The sequence below is a fragment of the Cloeon dipterum genome, chromosome 1 (genome assembly GCF_949628265.1).
Source record: "Cloeon dipterum chromosome 1, ieCloDipt1.1, whole genome shotgun sequence".
Taxonomy (NCBI): Eukaryota; Metazoa; Arthropoda; class Insecta; order Ephemeroptera; family Baetidae; genus Cloeon; species Cloeon dipterum.
In genome coordinates, this window is record NC_088786.1 from 13,699,178 (window position 1) to 13,722,372 (window position 23,195).

Genomic DNA, 23,195 nt, shown 5'->3' on the forward strand with positions numbered 1-23,195 from the left:
TTTTCTTTCATAATATCATATATATTTATATTTCATGATCCGACTGAAAAGTGAGTCCTGGAACAGCGAAAAAATTGTGCGAAACCAATCTATTCAACAAAAAATAAAACTTTTTTTATTGAGCGAAGCGTAATTTTTCCGCCACTACGACGGACTTTTAACTAGTATTGCCACCCGCCGCGCGCTGCGCTCAACACTGTCTTGAAGCCATTCCATTCATCATGAGCTCTGTTCTGTAGTATGATGTCTAACAGGTCAGATAGTCAGCTCGTCAGCTGTCTCTCGGATGGTAGACAAGACTGCGGTAGGCAGGGACTGGAGTTCCAAGAAACATTAAGTCAAGAAGTAGTGCTATGCTAGCACTGCTACTGCCAGCAAAAAGCAAAAGAATAAGGAGCAATTAACTTACGGTGAGTGTGTGAGTCTGTGAGTAGACAATTATAAATAAACATAAGTGAGACGAGAATTGAGAAGCGTTATGTTATGATTGTGTGCAGGAGCAGAACAGATGATAATGTGACTGACCGATCTACTATTAATATTGCATGAGATTTAAAGGTTCCGTTTGAGGCTCAACCAATATACTTATATGTACATAATAATAAGTAATATGTAGTATCTACGCATAATTCCCAGTAATGCATGTATGATATTATGTACACTCATAAGAAGTTAAATTTTTGCAACGTGCCCAGACACAATTGGATAGATATTTGGGTGCGGTAATCTGGTGACCCTCGCCTGACCACTCCCGCAGTGGCCGCCAAAGATACATACATAATGTATTCGTGTAGATATACATACTCTGTCACTTTCACTGTCATGTATACACAATTGCTCTTTTCATTTGAATTATCTACATATTAATATTAAGTAACACTATACATAGACACTAAAAATGACTGTATTGAATTATTAATTGTGTTTATCTTTTCGGTATGTATGTACGTACATAATTACACCTCATGAGAAAAATAGTAAAGATTAATCACGAGTGGGAAATTTGGACGGATTCCGACCCAATCTATAGTATTGTTTATTCGCCCACATGTACTGCATCTTGATCATACATATTTATTTAAAAGAAAAAATAGTATATTGCGTTCAGTGATCTATACGTTTGTTACGGGTATGGCAAATTATACAAAAAACTTCATCTTTTTTAGGCACTTGTTAAAAAAAACGAAATTATTTAACATTTTGACTAAAAAAGTAAAAGAGACAAAGAAAATTAATTAAATTTTGCACATTTTAAATGTATAATTTAATTTTCATTCAATGAGTTGCTCTTTCTTAACAGCGGAATGATGGAAGTCAACAGTGAGGTATCAGCTGTAGAAAAGCGACTTATTGTTAGCATTGTCGAGCTTGAGACCAAGCTGCGAGAGAATGTTAATTACCAATCTTGCATTGATGAGTTGCTGGAAACCTTTGGAAGAATGCACGTGGCTGCCAGAGAGTCCAAAGTTTGAGTTAATATATTTTTCTTATGTTTTGTTATTTAAAATCTGTTAATAGAATTCCAGCAAGAAGATGGCAGTTGCTCTTAAATTCAAGTTTGACGCTGCCGCCGCAGAGCAGCTTGAGATCCGAGATCCCTCAAATAATGCTGTTTACAAGTCAGTCAAACAGTTTGGAGCGCCGTATTTCAAGGACAGTCAAGGATTTGCTCCATGCAAGAATGAGGATGAGGCAAAAATGGAAAAACTAGGCTTCCTAGACATAGCTTGTCTCAATCAACCTGTAAAATGTACTATTGTACTATGTTTGCCAAATTATTTTTCATGGACTAAAAAGTATGAACAACTTATAAAAAATATCATGAGCTATACATAAAAGAGCTATATTGGCACAAGAACTCTCAAGTTGCTGTTTCTACCACTTATGTGTACAAGGAATTAAATTAAATCAAATCTGATGCAGATTTTAAAGCATTGGTGCTTATAACGTAACAAATTTTGGCCATGTAAAACCTTAAATCATGCAAATGTCATTATGAGCTAGCAGATGGGGTGATTTTTATTAGATGCTAATTATTTAATTTTTGTCTTGTTTAGGGCAACATTGGGAAATGAAACTGCTGGATGAAACCGTCCGAAAAGTGGCTTTGGGCGTGCTCCGCAGACCTTTGGTGGCAAAGAGGGCCACATTATTAGATCAGCAAAAAACACAGAAGAACGCAAACATGTCGACAGCCCTGGTTGACCTGCTCATCTCCGAGCTTAACAAAAAGATTTTTGAGCTGAGTGGCGAAGCGCTCTTTGAGACTTTGAACAGCCCAGGCACTGAACACGACTGGAGCCGTATATCAGTCACCGAGTTTGAAAGTCAGCGTTCACCATTAGAATTACAGGCCATGTGGAAGCAGTGTCTTGTGCCGACCCTGCTGAGAAAGCCATGGAGCAAGGAGGAAACTGATCTCCTAAGGGTAAATTACAAATTTGAAAAGAACTCAAAATTTACCATGATCATGACCAAATGTTTGGCTGCGCTTAGTCCTTTACAGCTAAGAGATAACAGACATGTAGAAACGTGGTAATCTTTAATACGGTCTTTTTCTCTGTTAAAACGTTGTATTGATTAATTGGCATTAAAAGCAATACAAAGGACTGAAAGAACATAGTAGGAATGTAAGTGTAAAATTCCTTATTCTGCATAATATTGAAGCAGGTTGCCGGTTAAGACCGCTGACATGGAAACCCCCACGCACCGACAAATAAATAATGTAATTTTGCATGAGCTGTGAACTTGAATGAAATTAGGAGAAAATGACTAGTAAAAATTATATTTATAGCTTTAAAAGAATTGTTTTGGCAGTTTTTTGTTAAAATTTACCTCCAGATTATTTTACTGGTACAAGCCTTCACAAAACAGCACTCCTATTCTTTGGTTAAAAAATAAAATGTATTTCTCATGCTGCTAAGTTAATTGATACGATAATAGTTAATCCCTTTTTCCCCAGGAAGTAGCAAGCAGGAACAATTTTGAGAACTGGACTGTCATTAGTGCTGAATTGGGTGGAAGGCGCTCCATGTACCAATGTTTTCTTCACTATCAAAGCGTCCTAAACCGGTTCAGAGATGGCTGGACTGATGCTGACGACAAAAAGCTAAAAGCCTCCGTCAAAGCTCTCAAGCACGACAAATTCGTTCCGTGGGAAAAGGTGCGTTCAAATTGTCACGTACAACTTTTACAAGTGAACTTCCCAACTCGCTAACTCAGGTTGCTGAGCAACTTCCTGGAAAAAGTGTCACACAGATTGTAAAGAGATGGACCCAGCACCTTGATCCCCGAATCAAATCTGGTGGCTTCACTGAGAGAGATGACATGATTTTGACAGCGGCAAGAAGCCAGAAGATGACTTTTAGACAGATCACAGCTTTACTTCCTGGCAGAACAGAGAGTCAACTCCGAATCCGTTACACCAGACTGGAGTGCTTCAAGCCCAGTGTGCCTTGGATTCCGTAAGTATAAATTACATAAGATTTTTTAGAAAGAGTAAGTGCATTCAGGCAGCTGAAATAAACAAGCGCTTGTCAATTGACAAATTTTTTCCATGGAATCAAGTGTTGCTCATTTGAAAAGCATATATGATGTTTGTGTTAGCATTTTGGCTGTTCAAATTTGTTCCATTGCCTGGTGTAAGAGTACACCAATTTTTGCCGTCAATATCTAATTATCGTTGAAACATATAATCTTAATATTTTTCTCATGCTATCCGAGTTTTTGGATATGATGACTGAATTGTTTTCTTCAGTGAGGATGACCAGAAACTTCTAGCTTTGGTTAAGCAATTCAAAGGCAGCAAAGATCTCTGGGCTATCATCTGCGAATATTTTCCCGAAAGAGACAGACAGCAGTTGAAAGGCCGTTACAAACGCCTTCAAAATGATTGTGCAGGGGTATAGCAAAGCAAAAAACTAAATTACTTCATTTATGCTTTATGTCAATTCGCAGGTCAAAAACACGCTACCGCGGAAAGGGAAGAAGTCTATCTGGACTCTAAACAAGAGACGGACTACTCCAGTAAACACTTAAAACGTTTATTCAGTATTATGTATGTCTAATTTCCATTAAGTAGATTTTCAATGCGAGGAATGTGATTAAATTTGCCTCGAACGCTCAGAATGCTGGCAAAGTTGGCCGCAAGGGAAGAAAGAAAGATGCTTTGGATTTGGAGTTTGATCAAGTCTTCCGCAGTCACTATGCTCAACCTAAAGGCCGCAAGAGAAGTTACTGAGACGTTTTTCACTTAATTCCACTAACTAAAACACACTTCCTATAACGTTTTGCCCTACAGAGTACCACCCTAATTCAGCAGATCCTGAGAGTGTGGTGGAAGGCCGTCGACTGGCTGAAATGTTTGGCGTTCACCTGAACTGGGGGCGAGAGCACAATTTGGTTAAAGCCGCATCAAGCGACCCCGACTTCCATGGCGTGTTGAACGTGTATAGGCAGCTGAAAATGATGCATCGCGAGGAAGGCTGGAACCCGGCCAGCAACCAAGTTGCCCAGCTCACTCCTCCAAACATTTGCACACTGATTGGTCTGCGAACACTGCTGCTTGAGGAACGCAACATCCTGGCCATGACCCTCCAAGGCCAAACTGAGGTACCAACGTATCTGAAGGGCATCGTGGAGAGAGCCGACTTGAACTGGGAGGATGTGGGGAACAGTAAGAGCTTTGTTCTTATATAATTCCTAATTAAATCTAAACCACTAACAATAATAAAGAGTAAATATTAAAATAATATATGTAAGGTCGCGTAGCTGGAAAATTGTCGTCGAAGTCTTACATGTGTGCATTTTCTATTGATTTGTAGATGATGGAGGAGTGCATTTGAACAACAATGACACATTGCCTCCGTCATCAGACCAACATATTTCGCCAGCGTTGGCCATTTCTCTCTTCAAGCAACGATTCTTCTCGCTGTTTATTTGGCCGAGTTTGATGTCTCAGCTAGCGTAAGAATTATGATCATTTTGACTTGAGGAGAGATTGTGACAAAATGTACATTAATACCAAGGCCTTCGTTGGACTACAAGAAAGATCTATTTGAGGGCGAAAGAATGGCTTGTGCCAGCTCAGATGAGGAAGGTGAAGCTGTTGAAAATCTCTTTCTTGACTTTGATACGGACGAAGAAGCCAAGAAGCTTGAGGAGTGAGTTTTGAATTCCTTAACTTACTGTTAATATCCATTCCATTCCAAATTTTTCAGGTCTAGTGAGGAGGATCAAAAGAAGCAACTCATGGAAAGGTGGCTGGAGTATCGGGAGCAGAAGATCAATCAGCCTGATGAAGAGAGCAATGAATTGCCTTCAGTGTTACAGAAGAAAAGGCGGTTGCCTAAGAAGAGGGGAAGGAAGAAGTTGGATGTAGATGATTGGCTTCAGTCCCACATCAGGAACAATCTTGATTCCTGGTAAAATGTACACACTTCCACTGTTAATACTAGTAAATCATTGCTTTGTTATATCATATCCCATAATTAATTTGTATGTTTAAAGTGGTACTTCAAACTTAAAATATGTTCCGATTTTTTCTTAAAGAAATTAACAAAGACATCTACACACCAAAGTATTTTGATTTTGTGGATAACGCAGTGGATAGTTAATTTTTTGTTTTAAATTTAAAATACAATTAATTCCATCATCGTCTCAAAGTTTGCCAACTGTTTACAACACAGATAATTTGTACCATCTGAATTTTTAAACCTCCAATTTCATAATTGTTTGTTAGATTGCTGCGCTAATGAAAATATTTGTTCTGGCGCAATGGTTTTAGGTGAAAAATAAATTTCTGTCGCAATAATATATTTCTTCAGCGTTTCCCTTGCTTCTTGTCAACACAAGTCTTGGTAGAAGTTTGACCAGTTAATGTATCCTACAGATTTATATAAGAGGCTCTTGTGGCTAGCTGATTTGAATCTTAATTATCTTATACTCAATGCCCCCACAGAAACAATATTTTGTCATTTTGGGTCTTAAAATGGACTAGAGATGATGAGTTGCAATTAAGAAAGCCGAATCAATTATATTAACTTGATGAGTAGCAATTATGCAGCTCCTGATCTGGAGGTGTGGGTAATAAATAACGCCCCACAGGTTTAATGGCAAGTCATGAAAGTTGCCCTCAATATATTTATGGACATACCAAAATGACACGTTTTTCCTGATATGCGACAGTTGATCAAGGTTAAATGTTAAATATTTCCAGAAATTTTTTAACATAAAACATTGGGTTGCTAAACTAATTGCACCCAGTTAACTTCTGATTGGAAATTAACTGCAAAACAGTGCGGGATTGAGTTTCATTTTTCAGACTAGCATTCTGGTTAGTTCATTAATGGGTAAAATCAGGGGGAGTAAATATAATGCAAAGATAAGGAGGAAAAACAAAAACTAGGTTCATTATTCATTCTTTGGAATTCACATCTTTCCTGAAAATATAATAAATGTGTGCGCCAAACTTTAGGCATACAAAAATATATTTCATGTTGGGATAATTACATCAGATTTAACAAATTTCTATAACTGGTGATGTCCACTTTAACATATTGGACATCGCAGTAATAAAATGACTCACCATAAACACTTTTCTAATTCCTCATAATTATATGCGGTTTCTAAAATTTCTTTTACAGGCCCAGTGCAAAATGTTAGCTCTGATGAAGAATCTAATTCATAGGAGCCCAGCATTTCCTCTAGCTCGTCATTCCTCCAAAATTGAGCGGTTTGAATTTGATCACCTGCAACCTCGTTGAGCTGAATTGTGAGAAGCCTCTCAAGCTCTTTCCTGTAATCTTCAGTTTCTTCAAATATGTAGCCAAACTCAGGCATAACTCGCAGTGCGTTGATACGTGAATTTCTGTAATAAACAAATATTTTAAATCCTCAAACAGTATAAGGTTTTTATCATTTGAATTGTTAAAAAGAATTTTACAAATTCTATATTATAATCATATCAGAACACAAAACATTTTTAAAAATTTGTGAAGAAAATCAGATTAAAATTATAAGCACAAAATATTGAAACCACAATACCAAACTTACATGTCCATTGCTGACCCTATTGATGGTGAACATGGTGGGTAATACTGGGGTAGACGAGGCGGGGTATAGTACTGATTAGTAGCACTGTAGTGGTAATTCATATAAAAGTTCTGCGGCATTTTCAGTTGCGATGTGTCAATTCTTTGTCCTTGATAAATATCGTGCCTGTGCATGTATTGCATTCCATTGTATCTTAGGGAAGCATAGCCATTCTCGTACTGATTCATGAACCCTGGTTGGTTCATTCGAATTTGAGGCCTTGAATTTGTCCTAACTCTTCTGCAGCTAATTGGGGTAGAGGCTTCCACCTTAGGTTTCTGCAACAAAAATTTTATTAAAAATTATTGAAATCAATATATCTTGGCAGTATTACCCTTTTATTGTATTTTCTTGGTCTTTTTGGCTCCTCTAAAGGTGGTTTTGTTCGTCCTGCGTCGGTTTTCTTAGGGGTGTTGAACAGAAGATCTTTTGACACAAATCTAATATTTCCCGTGCTGTTATTCATCTCTTCCTGCAAAAATAGCACATTTGCCCATTAGATGATTGGGAGGAAAATATTTTGTAAATAGAGGATTAGACTTTAGCTGAAATAAATGAATAAAAACGACACACAATTAAGCACGCTTTTGATAGCAAAAATTGAAATAATACACCTGATATCATTTTTACATAAGTACATGAAAATTTAATAGCGCAATACATAAAAATATGTAATAGTTTTCGCAAAAACTTGGGCTAAGGATAGTAGAGATTAGGAGCCGACAATTATAGGTTAGAAATCGCCTGACATCCCGCCTTATGAATAGCATTGGGGTATAACAGCATTTTCAAATCCTCTCTACTATCACTCTCGTGCAAATTATAAGCTTTTATTCGCCATCGCATTATTTTAATTCTTTTATCGCTGCATTGACCGTGACTTCTTTTTAAATGGAACGCAAATTTTAGTGTTGCAAATATATCTCAAGAATTTATTTAAATTCAACACTTTGTCGGAGGTTACAGGCATGCAATCGCCGCTGCTACAGTGATAATGGGAATTCGAAACGAAGTGTGTGGTGGCAGGATCTGTAAAGAGGTAATCGAGATAATATGTTTTTCCTCGCTTGAATTAAGAGCGCTACTTTCATTGAAAGGATAATTATATTTGAGACTGAGAAATTGAGGAGTCTTCGTCTATTATTATTCAACTTTTCTGCACTATCTGTATGCATATGAAATCAAATCAATATAGAATCGTAGCGAAAATAGAAGTTCAAGAGTTCTAAAACATCAAATTAATGTTACAAACGTTACAAATAATATGATATAAAATTGGAAAACTTCTGTCCGCGAGCCCAGGCAAAAATCTGATTCTTTCGCTATGATACGGTAATGCAATAATGAATTTTCGTCATAAAAACTAATAACATGAAGCATGGGGGGTATTAAATGCGCTTACTGAGACAGATGACGAAAGACGACCCAAATCTGATTTATATTTGGGTAGCAGTAAAAAAGTGGTAAGCCTCTGCCAGGCGTGCTTAGGGTTGCGAGTTGAATGAATTCACGTGTGCACTTGTCAAAACTTCAAGCAAGCTTCGACTCGTCTATCACTTGAGGAATTTTCCCCGAATTTCCTGCCGCCGCGCTCTCTCCTTAAGCGCTCTCGTCTGATTGACATAAAACAAAAACAACATGACAGAGCTGCAGTTTGCTTCTGCCACTGCTTTTCCTGTTGAGTAAGGTCTTGAGTTACAATACCGCAGTACTTGTAAAAACGGTAGTGGGTGGTGTTTGATTCTAAAATGTCCGTAAAAAACGGAATAAATGACAGAGAATCTTAATTCTTTATTACACCATCCTATACTAATGTTGTTGCACACGTAATTCAGTGCGACACGCGCGTGGTGCAATTCAGCTTTTTCGCCTCCTTTATTACTACTGTGGCAATCATAAAAATTATCTTGAAGGAGTATGTAGCCTGTTGTGATCATGCTGCTCGTGTTAAAACTGTAAAAGCATTCAAATTCAGCTGTAGAGCTGTCGAAATTCCAACAAATAGGGGATCCACTATCTGTATCCACCGCAATCGCGGTGTTAAAAGTCGAACCCAAACAAATGACTCACAAGCTACAAACAAAAAATTTAACCCAGCATCTGAACGGGATAAAAATGATCATGCATTTGTGGCATTGTAGTGTTTCACTATATTTTTCATTAAAATACTGACCTGTTAAAACTGAATGGAATCAACACTAAATTTGTCGTAAAATAATTTAATTTTTCCACTTGATGGTGCATTTTTCTTTTGACCTTTTGACCTTGTAAATAACACTTTGATGACACAGAATTGGTTTGCTGTTTAAAAATTCTAAGGAGGTCCAAAGGCTGTGAGTTATAATGTAATATTTAATATTTTTCGAAATGATACATATATTTATTTGATCTCTAAATAATTTGGAACCGGTTTAAATGAAGGCCATAATATACTAAATGAATCAAATAAATCGTGAGTTGCGCACTGGCCACCGGTTTCACTAATCATATTATTTTAAATTGTGTACACATTTTTTGCGGTAGTATTAAACACAGTTTTTAATTGAATTGAATAATATCTTCTTTGCATCTGCTATTCGGTCAAAAATTATTACAATGAATTTAATACTGAAAATTTAATTTGAATTATGCTCATTATAACAAACAAATAACTCTTATGTATTCCCGCATAAAAAAATATAACCCAGGAATATCCGGAATAATCTTAGATTAATCAAAATTTACCCGAAAAAATTAATCCAAAAAAATGATCCAGGATGAATACTGTATTAATCGAGATTAATCTATGAAGGTTTAAGATCAATCTAGAGATTAATCTAAAAATATATCCTCAGATTATTCTTTGGATCATTCTGAGATTAATCCAAAAAAATAATTTTTGGAATTTTCTTAGAATGAATCTAGATTAACCTTAAAATGTTTTAAAGTTAATCTAGAGATTAAATTACAAGAATATCCCTAGAATAATCCCAAAGGGGAAATTTGAATATAGTTAATAGAATATCCCCAGATTATTCTATGGATCATTCTGAGATGAATTCTCAATATTTTTTTAATGTTCCTAGAATATTCTTTAAAAAACCCCTAAAAGAGAAGAACTTAGATATTTTTCTTACAATTAAAAACATAAAAATAAGTATGAAACATAATTTAATCAAGAAAATGAACTGCCATATGTACTGTTAAATATTTTGAAATCGTTATCACAAAAATTATTTTTTCTCGCAAATATTTTTTAATTAATGCGATGGATTCAATTTTTATATTAAAACCTAACAAATTTTTCATTATCTTAACACAAAATTATGATGCCTTTATTTTTCAAAGTATCTGCCCAGATTAAAAAGGGTAAACATCATAAATGCGATTGAATAAATTAATTTCTTAACACAAGGAGTCTTAATTAATGCTACCGACAAACGGGCCAATTTGAATAAAAAATCAGAAGGACAAAAAAGGGTTAAAAGGGCGATTTTAGTGTGCGCGTGGTAGCGGCGGCTGCACATGCATGCACGCACTTGCATGGAATGCCTGCTGCCTGCCTCTGTTGTGGAGCGGGGGAGGGGCGACGGGCGGTGGCAGCAGCAAGAGACTTACAAAATCCGGTGAGCTTCGGGTTATCCGGTAGTGATGTGCAAATTGAAATGGCAACGTCGCAGAGGGAGGGGCTTAGGCCAGCTGGGCAATGGATGTTAGATGAGGAGTTGCCACGCTCGGTACTTTACTTTAGACACGGGATCATCTAGTGCTGCAACCCCACGGCTAGTACGAAGGTGGACCTGACAGATTCAGGCGCTCAGGATGTTTCAGGTCGTCAACATTAAGTTATTGTATTATGATAAATAAAGGAATAAAATTCAAATTGAATAAGAAACATTATTTTGCTATTTGAAACTAACAAAATATAGTACTGAATTGAAATAAATTGTTACGCCGTCAGGTACTCGGGGCACAAGGTTAAATAAAACATTTCTTTTTAAAACAAGTTCATTCGCAGAAAATACCAAACAAATAAATTCACGGTGTTTAGTCACTAAGTAAAATTCCATTCTGACACTGGAATCTATTTAATTTGCCAATTTCCGGTACTCAGGGTCACAGTTTGAATACACGGAAAAAAGGTTGCACGATTTTTGAGTCGCGATTGTGCCATAAAATAATTAATTGGACCAACTGAAGAAAGAAAATCGATTTCCGACGCGGGAATTTAAATAATTCGCTTTTTCAGGTACTCAGGGTCGCAATTAAAAATCACGGGAACCAGTTTACACGGCTTTCTCGACGGGAACGTGTCGCAGATAATTAATTGGACCAACTGAAGAAAGAAAATCGATTTCCGATGCGGGAATTTAAATAATTCGCTTTTTCAGGTACTCAGGGTCGCAATTAAAAATCACGGGAACCAGTTTACACGGCTTTCTCGACGGGAACGTGTCGCAGATAATTAATTGGACCAACTGAAGAAAGAAAATCGATTTCCGACGCGGGAATTTAAATAATTCGCTTTTTCAGGTACTCAGGGTCGCAATTAAAAATCACGGGAACCAGTTTACACGGCTTTCTCGACGGGAACGTGTCGCAGATAATTAATTGGACCAACTGAAGAAAGAAAATCGATTTCCGACGCGGGAATTTAAATAATTCGCTTTTTCAGGTACTCAGGGTCGCAATTAAAAATCACGGGAACCAGTTTACACGGCTTTCTCGACGGGAACGTGTCGCAGATAATTAATTGGACCAACTGAAGAAAGAAAATCGATTTCCGATGCGGGAATTTAAATAATTCGCTTTTTCAGGTACTCAGGGTCGCAATTAAAAATCACGGGAACCAGTTTACACGGCTTTCTCGACGGGAACGTGTCGCAGATAATTAATTGGACCAACTGAAGAAAGAAAATCGATTTCCGATGCGGGAATTTAAATAATTCGCTTTTTCAGGTACTCAGGGTCGCAATTAAAAATCACGGGAACCAGTTTACACTGCTTTCTCGACGGGAACGTGTCGCAGATAATTAATTGGACCAACTGAAGAAAGAAAATCGATTTCCGACGCGGGAATTTAAATAATTCGCTTTTTCAGGTACTCAGGGTCGCAATTAAAAATCACGGGAACCAGTTTACACGACTTTCTCGACGGGAACGTGTCGCAGATAATTAATTGGACCAACTGAAGAAAGAAAATCGATTTCCGACGCGGGAATTTAAATAATTCGCTTTTTCAGGTACTCAGGGTCGCAATTAAAAATCACGGGAACCAGTTTACACGACTTTCTCGACGGGAACGTGTCGCAGATAATTAATTGGACCAACTGAAGAAAGAAAATCGATTTCCGACGCGGGAATTTAAATAATTCGCTTTTTCAGGTACTCAGGGTCGCAATTAAAAATCACGGGAACCAGTTTACACGGCTTTCTCGACGGGAACGTGTCGCAGATAATTAATTGGACCAACTGAAGAAAGAAAATCGATTTCCGATGCGGGAATTTAAATAATTCGCTTTTTCAGGTACTCAGGGTCGCAATTAAAAATCACGGGAACCAGTTTACACTGCTTTCTCGACGGGAACGTGTCGCAGATAATTAATTGGACCAACTGAAGAAAGAAAATCGATTTCCGACGCGGGAATTTAAATAATTCGCTTTTTCAGGTACTCAGGGTCGCAATTAAAAATCACGGGAACCAGTTTACACGACTTTCTCGACGGGAACGTGTCGCAGATAATTAATTGGACCAACTGAAGAAAGAAAATCGATTTCCGACGCGGGAATTTAAATAATTCGCTTTTTCAGGTACTCAGGGTCGCAATTAAAAATCACGGGAACCAGTTTACACGACTTTCTCGACGGGAACGTGTCGCAGATAATTAATTGGACCAACTGAAGAAAGAAAATCGATTTCCGATGCGGGAATTTAAATAATTCGCTTTTTCAGGTACTCAGGGTCGCAATTAAAAATCACGGGAACCAGTTTACACGACTTTCTCGACGGGAACGTGTCGCAGATAATTAATTGGACCAACTGAAGAAAGAAAATCGATTTCCGACGCGGGAATTTAAATAATTCGCTTTTTCAGGTACTCAGGGTCGCAATTAAAAATCACGGGAACCAGTTTACACGGCTTTCTCGACGGGAACGTGTCGCAGATAATTAATTGGACCAACTGAAGAAAGAAAATCGATTTCCGATGCGGGAATTTAAATAATTCGCTTTTTCAGGTACTCAGGGTCGCAATTAAAAATCACGGGAACCAGTTTACACGACTTTCTCGACGGGAACGTGTCGCAGATAATTAATTGGACCAACTGAAGAAAGAAAATCGATTTCCGACGCGGGAATTTAAATAATTCGCTTTTTCAGTGATGAGTACGAAATAATGTTTTTATAGCGCAAAATTACACACCACGATTGTTAAACCCCTACTAACCTCTTCCTTTTTTTATACATGCCAAGACAAAAGATGACACATCACAATACAATATTTAGTCTTTTGTAATAAACTGGCAGCAGTATTTTTTTCATTTCCTTGAATTGTCGCTATAGTCTCATTTTCTTTATTTCACCCGGAGAATTGATTTTCGTGTTAATTAGATTTACGAATCGGATGGTCGCAGCGAAACCTTGAACTTTATTTGTTTAAAATCCTGGATAAGAATTCAGTTGCGTACCTTTTGCTTATTTAAGGTTAGAATTTAAATAAATAAGCTGGCATTCCTTACTTTTCAACCAAAATTTTGATCAATGGCATTTGGCCATTAGAATGTGATCCTATAATTAATGATTAATGATCAAATATTCAGATTGCTTTATCGTTCCTCTAATTATTTTGCTGGTCAAGTGACAAACAGCGGAGAATTGAAGTTGTTTGAATTATTATTCAGAGTGACTCTAACAGAGAAAAAATGCCTTTCGGTCGTAAAATTGGCCATAGTTACGTTACTGAAGTTAAGATAATGCGGTCGAGACTTTGAAAATAAAATAAAAATTCTTACTGTGACTTGCAAGTTAAAAGAGGGGCAACACGTAGATAGATGTGGAAGAGAGATGATGCTCGGCAGAGGTCAGGAAACCGTCTGCGGTCTGAGCTGGCGAAAGCAGCCTCGAAGTTCAGAGGGGGGAGGGGTGGATGTGACACCACTTGGGGTGTCACGGTCTAGTCTGTGATGGATAAAATAAAGTTTGGGCACTAAAGTTACTTTAAGTTAAACAGTGCTCGCTTGTCGTTGGAGGAAAAATAAAGAGAGTCCAATTTTATTTTCGTCAGTTGGTCCAATTAATTATCTGCGACACGTTCCCGTCGAGAAAGTCGTGTAAACTGGTTCCCGTGATTTTTAATTGCGACCCTGAGTACCTGAAAAAGCGAATTATTTAAATTCCCGCGTCGGAAATCGATTTTCTTTCTTCAGTTGGTCCAATTAATTATCTGCGACACGTTCCCGTCGAGAAAGTCGTGTAAACTGGTTCCCGTGATTTTTAATTGCGACCCTGAGTACCTGAAAAAGCGAATTATTTAAATTCCCGCGTCGGAAATCGATTTTCTTTCTTCAGTTGGTCCAATTAATTATCTGCGACACGTTCCCGTCGAGAAAGTCGTGTAAACTGGTTCCCGTGATTTTTAATTGCGACCCTGAGTACCTGAAAAGGCGAATTATTTAAATTCCCGCATCGGAAATCGATTTTCTTTCTTCAGTTGGTCCAATTAATTATCTGCGACACGTTCCCGTCGAGAAAGCAGTGTAAACTGGTTCCCGTGATTTTTAATTGCGACCCTGAGTACCTGAAAAAGCGAATTATTTAAATTCCCGCATCGGAAATCGATTTTCTTTCTTCAGTTGGTCCAATTAATTATCTGCGACACGTTCCCGTCGAGAAAGCAGTGTAAACTGGTTCCCGTGATTTTTAATTGCGACCCTGAGTACCTGAAAAAGCGAATTATCAAATATCTGGCGTTCCAATTAAAACACTTTGGTGTGGGGGGACGAAAAGATTGCAACACTGGGCTCAAGATTATTTGCGGCCACTCGGGCCACTCAGGCACAATGTAATCCGCTTGGCGGTGTTATTGGGGCCTGGGACCCAGTGAGCTCATAGCTCACGGGAAGTGCTGTGCAGATGTTCTAAACAAATATGTTTATATTTCAAACTGAGAAAGATTATTATGAACCTTACATGTGTTTTATTCATCCCATGTTGATTGAAAATTGCGATTCAATTTCAGCTGTGGTCCAGGTCAACCACTTTCCCCTTGCAGTGATAATGCAGAGAAATTTGGCTTCTATCTCAAGTGCTTGCAGGGCCCTCTGCACTGTGGGAAAAAAATTTCACCCACATTGAACACGTGGTTTGCTAACTCGCGGCTGACCGTTCATCAGGTATGTTCATTTATTTTCGTTTTATTGTAATACGTGTAGCCATAAAATTTTTGTTCTTCGTGTTGGGTAAGTTTAAAATTAGAAAACATTTTTGAAAGGCATAATCATAATCAACAATATGCACCATAAACTAAAAGTTATAACTCTCGACATTATCAAATTAAAGCAGATAAAGTATGGGAACAACAATTATTTAATTTAATTTAGCATTAGACAGAAAATATTTTTTAGCGTTTTTTGTAAGTTTTAAATATTATTTTAGAACTTGGGACTACTTCTGTTCTTCTGCATGGAGATTGAAGTGAAGGAGGCCGCGCACAACTTTGGTGTTACCACTGAGACTGTTTGCGCCTACTACTCAAAGTGTAGGGAAGTTTGCTGCAAGCGATGGCTACATGACTTGGCAGCCCATAAGCTTGGTGGTCCTGGACAAACTGTTGAGGTCGACGAATCAATGATTGTAAAAAGAAAGTATAACAGAGGCAGAGTACTGAAGCGACAAAATATGTGGGTAGTCGGTGGTGTAGACCGGTCAACGAGGAGGTCATTTTTGTGCCTTATCAAGAAAAGAGACCAGCATACCTTGTTTGCTGTAATTCAGCATTTTGTTATGGATGGTAATAATAATGAGGCAAAATTCTCGCTCAATCATTGCCTGACTTTTACAACTGTGAAACTTTTTTAGGCACCACGATCGTCTCCGACATGTGGGCTGGATACAACGGGATTGGAAACATGCTGAACGGTGCACACGTAACTGTCAACCACAGCAGATACTTCGTGCATCCGAGACATCCCAATATCCACACAAACACAATCGAGCGATTGTGGAAGAGTATCAAGCAGGCAACGAAAAGCTTCCAAGAGAGCGTGGTGGAGAGCCACGTGCTTACTGCAGGCTTCAAGCTTCAGCATTTCCATGAACACTTTGACCCGCTTAATCCAAAGAGACGAAGGAAAGTTCTCTCACCTGGCCAAAAGCTGGAAATTATGCTTGAGACCATCGTTATGGCCTTTCCTGGGTTAAACTCAAATGGCATCAATTTCCCCCCAAAGGTGCTTGTCAGCAAAGCAGCTCATCCTTTCGATAACATGGTATTATTTCACACTTACAACTGTAATTTTTTTGCCCATTATTTCTACCAAAATTTTCATTTTTAGAGTTCAATGATTGTTTGCTATGATGGTCAACTTGGATCACAGCATGTACCTGCTTTAGCCAATACCCTTGCTAGTTCCCCTGGTCAAGAAGCTGCCGCTCTTACCACGAACCAGCAGATGACTACGGCCAACAATGCTATCAACTTAGCTACTTCCCAGACAGTTCAAAACATTACAAGTGAACCTTGGGCTACCCTGGAGCTTGCTGCTGAGAAAATTCTGGAAATTTTGTGCAACACACAAGGTGCCTACGACACCAAACAAAATCTCACTGTAAATTAAGCGAAATTGAAATAACGTTTCCTGAAATTGTAAAACTATACATTGGATGGTATTTTTAGGCTGCCCTAAGACCATTTGATATTTTTATAAGAACAACGACTATGATGCTGAGGAATGCTGGGACACACATTTTCAATACAAGATGTCACGGAGGAGGTATTGACATCGCTGTTGAATCAACTCTTGCGGCAGGATTTTTGCAAGGTGTTAGAGTATTGAGCACTCTTGGTAAGTTCCCCCTTGATAGAAATCTATTTTTCAAACATGATTCTATTGTGATTTCAGGCGGTGGCGACTGCTTCTTCAGCTCAGTCTCGTGGAACACAATTGGCTCAAGGGATTGTGCCGCTATCATCCGACTTACAGCATTAACAATAATACTGAAGTATTTTGATGATTTTGACACCGCCTGCATGAGGTGAGGCCACCAATCACGTTGCTAATATTATAGTTTTAATCGAAGAGCAAATATATAGTAATTTTCTTCAATTTATCAAATTAACAGTTTTTATCATAGGGTCGAGATCGCAATACATCATGGTCCTGATGGTGCAATGAGCTTGATAAGGGCTGCAGGTGGACTTGCTAAACGGACTTTGCACACTGTCATTGGAAATCAATATCCAAGTCTTGTAGCCAACTTCAACTACAGCAGTTGCGCAACTATTCTTGCCTGCTCCATTGCTCTGAAGTCGAAGATGGCAATCTACGAAGATGTGGCACAAGCAAATACTGGGCCAATGATGACTTTGGCTCAGTTGGACCTGGACTTCAGGATGGAATCGTCAAGGCCAGTCTCATTGAGAAAGTAAGAGGATATAAATTGCATTCTAAAACCTGGTTAAATTTATTCCGTATCATTACAACAGGTACCGAAACTGTTTACTCATCATAGGATCCCAAGGATACGCAAAACATTTAAGGGTTCACCTCAAACACTCTCATTTCACTGCCTTTATTCCGTGTTCCCGTCTGACACCAGCTATGCTTCTACCCCAGAGAATGGTGACATTGCAGTTCAATTTGGACGCAACTGATTTGTAATCTAGGCCTGTGCTTTTATACGTGTATATAAATAATTTGTAAAACCTTAAATTAAATCACAAATTAAACAGAATCGTGTATAACGAACATTTTCGTTTGTTTAAATTAATAGAATTTCCAGACTCAGCTACTTGTGTAAAACTAGTCAGATTATTATCACAGAGCTTAGAAAGTAGAAAAATCTTCAAGTTTTTAATACAACACAGATTGCAAACGCATGTTAGCTTAGCCTCACAATGGTACCATATGGTTTTACATAATACAAAGCCATGACAGGTATGTCTCGTGATTCCGTGCTCTGTTTGTATAACAAGATTCCTTCCAGGTCTGGGTGACCATTTTGTGCGCGTGTCGTTAAATTCCGACTCTACCTGGGAGAACTTTAACATTTGATTTGATTTAATTTACTAGGAATTAGATTGCAGCATCCAAAATCGATTTCATATTGAACGTTTGCAAAGAAAATAATTTAGAACACATTGAAATAAACAAATCCGTGTTAACCATTTTCTTTGAATTTTTATTAAAACCCTGAGATTCCTGAAATCGTTAAAAAAATCAAATTAATTAGATTGCAGCATCCAAAATCGATTTCATATTGATGGTTTGCAAAGAAAATAATTTAGAACACATTGAAATAAAGAAATCCGTGTTAACCATTTTCGTTGAATTTTTATTAAAACCCTGAGATTCCTGAAATCGTTAAAAAAATCAAATTAATTAGATTGCAGCATCCCAAATCGATTTCATATTGATGGTTTGCAAAGAAAATAGTTTTGAACACATAGAAGTTAAGAAATCCGTGTTAACCGGTTTCGTTCAATTTTTATTAAAACCCTGAGATTCCTGAAATCGTTAAAAAAATCAAATTAATTAGATTGCAGCATCCCAAATCGATTTCATATTGAACGTTTGCAAAGAAAATAGTTTTGAACACATAGAAGTTAAGAAATCCGTGTTAACCGGTTTCGTTCAATTTTTATTAAAACCCTGAAATAACCTGAAATCGTTAAAAAAATCCAATTAATTAGATTGCAGCATCCAAAATCGATTTCATATTGATGGTTTGCAAAGAAAATAGTTTTGAACACATAGAAGTTAAGAAATCCGTGTTAACCGGTTTCGTTCAATTTTTATTAAAACCCTGAGATTCCTGAAATCGTTAAAAAAATCAAATTAATTAGATTGCAGCATCCCAAATCGATTTCATATTGAACGTTTGCAAAGAAAATAGTTTTGAACACATAGAAGTTAAGAAATCCGTGTTAACCGGTTTCGTTCAATTTTTATTAAAACCCTGAAATAACCTGAAATCGTTAAAAAAATCCAATTAATTAGATTGCAGCATCCAAAATCGATTTCATATGGATGGTTTGCAAAGAAAATAGTTTTGAACACATAGAAGTTAAGAAATCCGTGTTAACCAGTTTCGTTCAATTTTTATTAAAACACTGAAATAACCTGAAATCGTTAAAAAAATCAAATTAATTAGATTGCAGCATCCAAAATCGATTTTATATTGATGGTTTGCAAAGAAAATAATTTAGAACACATTGAAATAAAGAAATCCGTGTTAACCGGTTTCGTTCAATTTTTATTAAAACCCTGAAATAACCTGAAATCGTTAAAAAAATCAAATTAATTAGATTGCAGCATCCAAAATCGATTTCATATTTATGGTTTGCAAAGAAAATAGTTTTGAACACATAGAAGTTAAGAAATCCGTGTTAACCAGTTTCGTTCAATTTTTATTAAAACCCTGAGATTCCTGAAATCGTTAAAAAAATCAAATTAATTAGATTGCAGCATCCCAAATCGATTTCATATTGAACGTTTGCAAAGAAAATAGTTTTGAACACATAGAAGTTAAGAAATCCGTGTTAACCGGTTTCGTTCAATTTTTATTAAAACCCTGAAATAACCTGAAATCGTTAAAAAAATCCAATTAATTAGATTGCAGCATCCAAAATCGATTTCATATTGATGGTTTGCAAAGAAAATAGTTTTGAACACATAGAAGTTAAGAAATCCGTGTTAACCGGTTTCGTTCAATTTTTATTAAAACCCTGAGATTCCTGAAATCGTTAAAAAAATCAAATTAATTAGATTGCAGCATCCCAAATCGATTTCATATTGAACGTTTGCAAAGAAAATAGTTTTGAACACATAGAAGTTAAGAAATCCGTGTTAACCAGTTTCGTTCAATTTTTATTAAAACACTGAAATAACCTGAAATCGTTAAAAAAATCAAATTAATTAGATTGCAGCATCCAAAATCGATTTCATATTGATGGTTTGCAAAGAAAATAGTTTTGAACACATAGAAGTTAAGAAATCCGTGTTAACCGGTTTCGTTCAATTTTTATTAAAACCCTGAGATTCCTGAAATCGTTAAAAAAATCAAATTAATTAGATTGCAGCATCCCAAATCGATTTCATATTGAACGTTTGCAAAGAAAATAGTTTTGAACACATAGAAGTTAAGAAATCCGTGTTAACCGGTTTCGTTCAATTTTTATTAAAACCCTGAGATTCCTGAAATCGTTAAAAAAATCAAATTAATTAGATTGCAGCATCCCAAATCGATTTCATATTGAACGTTTGCAAAGAAAATAGTTTTGAACACATAGAAGTTAAGAAATCCGTGTTAACCGGTTTCGTTCAATTTTTATTAAAACCCTGAAATAACCTGAAATCGTTAAAAAAATCCAATTAATTAGATTGCAGCATCCAAAATCGATTTCATATGGATGGTTTGCAAAGAAAATAGTTTTGAACACATAGAAGTTAAGAAATCCGTGTTAACCAGTTTCGTTCAATTTTTATTAAAACACTGAAATAACCTGAAATCGTTAAAAAAATCAAATTAATTAGATTGCAGCATCCAAAATCGATTTTATATTGATGGTTTGCAAAGAAAATAATTTAGAACACATTGAAATAAAGAAATCCGTGTTAACCGGTTTCGTTCAATTTTTATTAAAACCCTGAAATAACCTGAAATCGTTAAAAAAATCAAATTAATTAGATTGCAGCATCCAAAATCGATTTCATATTTATGGTTTGCAAAGAAAATAGTTTTGAACACATAGAAGTTAAGAAATCCGTGTTAACCAGTTTCGTTCAATTTTTATTAAAACCCTGAGATTCCTGAAATCGTTAAAAAAATCAAATTAATTAGATTGCAGCATCCCAAATCGATTTCATATTGAACGTTTGCAAAGAAAATAGTTTTGAACACATAGAAGTTAAGAAATCCGTGTTAACCGGTTTCGTTCAATTTTTATTAAAACCCCGAAATAACCTGAAATCGTTAAAAAAATCCAATTAATTAGATTGCAGCATCCAAAATCGATTTCATATGGATGGTTTGCAAAGAAAATAGTTTTGAACACATAGAAGTTAAGAAATCCGTGTTAACCAGTTTCGTTCAATTTTTATTAAAACACTGAAATAACCTGAAATCGTTAAAAAAATCAAATTAATTAGATTGCAGCATCCAAAATCGATTTTATATTGATGGTTTGCAAAGAAAATAATTTAGAACACATTGAAATAAAGAAATCCGTGTTAACCGGTTTCGTTCAATTTTTATTAAAACCCTGAAATAACCTGAAATCGTTAAAAAAATCAAATTAATTAGATTGCAGCATCCAAAATCGATTTCATATTTATGGTTTGCAAAGAAAATAGTTTTGAACACATAGAAGTTAAGAAATCCGTGTTAACCAGTTTCGTTCAATTTTTATTAAAACCCTGAGATTCCTGAAATCGTTAAAAAAATCAAATTAATTAGATTGCAGCATCCCAAATCGATTTCATATTGAACGTTTGCAAAGAAAATAGTTTTGAACACATAGAAGTTAAGAAATCCGTGTTAACCGGTTTCGTTCAATTTTTATTAAAACCCTGAAATAACCTGAAATCGTTAAAAAAATCCAATTAATTAGATTGCAGCATCCAAAATCGATTTCATATTGATGGTTTGCAAAGAAAATAGTTTTGAACACATAGAAGTTAAGAAATCCGTGTTAACCGGTTTCGTTCAATTTTTATTAAAACCCTGAGATTCCTGAAATCGTTAAAAAAATCAAATTAATTAGATTGCAGCATCCCAAATCGATTTCATATTGAACGTTTGCAAAGAAAATAGTTTTGAACACATAGAAGTTAAGAAATCCGTGTTAACCAGTTTCGTTCAATTTTTATTAAAACACTGAAATAACCTGAAATCGTTAAAAAAATCAAATTAATTAGATTGCAGCATCCAAAATCGATTTCATATTGATGGTTTGCAAAGAAAATAGTTTTGAACACATAGAAGTTAAGAAATCCGTGTTAACCGGTTTCGTTCAATTTTTATTAAAACCCTGAGATTCCTGAAATCGTTAAAAAAATCAAATTAATTAGATTGCAGCATCCCAAATCGATTTCATATTGAACGTTTGCAAAGAAAATAGTTTTGAACACATAGAAGTTAAGAAATCCGTGTTAACCGGTTTCGTTCAATTTTTATTAAAACCCTGAGATTCCTGAAATCGTTAAAAAAATCAAATTAATTAGATTGCAGCATCCCAAATCGATTTCATATTGAACGTTTGCAAAGAAAATAGTTTTGAACACATAGAAGTTAAGAAATCCGTGTTAACCGGTTTCGTTCAATTTTTATTAAAACCCTGAAATAACCTGAAATCGTTAAAAAAATCCAATTAATTAGATTGCAGCATCCAAAATCGATTTCATATGGATGGTTTGCAAAGAAAATAGTTTTGAACACATAGAAGTTAAGAAATCCGTGTTAACCAGTTTCGTTCAATTTTTATTAAAACACTGAAATAACCTGAAATCGTTAAAAAAATCAAATTAATTAGATTGCAGCATCCAAAATCGATTTTATATTGATGGTTTGCAAAGAAAATAATTTAGAACACATTGAAATAAAGAAATCCGTGTTAACCGGTTTCGTTCAATTTTTATTAAAACCCTGAAATAACCTGAAATCGTTAAAAAAATCAAATTAATTAGATTGCAGCATCCAAAATCGATTTCATATTTATGGTTTGCAAAGAAAATAGTTTTGAACACATAGAAGTTAAGAAATCCGTGTTAACCAGTTTCGTTCAATTTTTATTAAAACCCTGAGATTCCTGAAATCGTTAAAAAAATCAAATTAATTAGATTGCAGCATCCCAAATCGATTTCATATTGAACGTTTGCAAAGAAAATAGTTTTGAACACATAGAAGT

The 23,195-nt window shown here is 36.1% G+C and overlaps 3 protein-coding genes across 5 annotated transcripts; 2 read left to right on the plus strand and 1 right to left on the minus strand.

Annotated features, from left to right (window-relative positions):
* Positions 1–259: 259 nt before the first annotated feature.
* Positions 260–5,816, plus strand: LOC135948425 (snRNA-activating protein complex subunit 4-like). Its single transcript, XM_065497662.1, has 13 exons — positions 260–410; positions 1,301–1,466; positions 1,519–1,750; positions 2,058–2,428; positions 2,963–3,163; positions 3,223–3,464; positions 3,758–3,902; positions 3,958–4,026; positions 4,082–4,232; positions 4,301–4,675; positions 4,824–4,965; positions 5,028–5,162; positions 5,220–5,816. The coding sequence occupies exons 2-13, from the start codon at positions 1,305–1,307 to the stop codon at positions 5,425–5,427; spliced, it is 2,433 nt and encodes an 810-aa protein (XP_065353734.1). The 5' UTR covers positions 260–410; positions 1,301–1,304; the 3' UTR covers positions 5,428–5,816.
* Positions 5,817–6,390: 574 nt separating this feature from the next.
* On the minus strand, positions 6,391–8,623 carry LOC135946357 (uncharacterized). Its single transcript, XM_065494570.1, has 4 exons — positions 8,495–8,623; positions 7,427–7,564; positions 7,054–7,370; positions 6,391–6,868 (listed from the first exon to the last, which is right to left on the minus strand). Exons 2-4 carry the CDS (start codon positions 7,556–7,558, stop codon positions 6,583–6,585), a joined length of 735 nt encoding a protein of 244 aa, XP_065350642.1. The 5' UTR covers positions 7,559–7,564; positions 8,495–8,623; the 3' UTR covers positions 6,391–6,582.
* Positions 8,624–14,979: 6,356 nt separating this feature from the next.
* On the plus strand, positions 14,980–18,440 carry LOC135947809 (uncharacterized). Of its 3 annotated transcripts, none has more exons than XM_065496753.1 (8): positions 14,980–15,462; positions 15,725–16,079; positions 16,148–16,557; positions 16,624–16,896; positions 16,965–17,133; positions 17,191–17,323; positions 17,423–17,713; positions 17,775–18,440. In XM_065496753.1, the coding sequence occupies exons 2-8, from the start codon at positions 15,752–15,754 to the stop codon at positions 17,947–17,949; spliced, it is 1,779 nt and encodes a 592-aa protein (XP_065352825.1). In that variant the 5' UTR covers positions 14,980–15,462; positions 15,725–15,751; the 3' UTR covers positions 17,950–18,440. The 3 variants fall into 3 exon arrangements, with proteins under 3 accessions (XP_065352825.1, XP_065352826.1, XP_065352827.1); XM_065496755.1 differs by lacking the exon at positions 14,980–15,462 and having other exon boundaries at positions 15,788–15,922; positions 15,978–16,079; XM_065496754.1 differs by having other exon boundaries at positions 14,980–16,079.
* Positions 18,441–23,195: the final 4,755 nt, after the last annotated feature.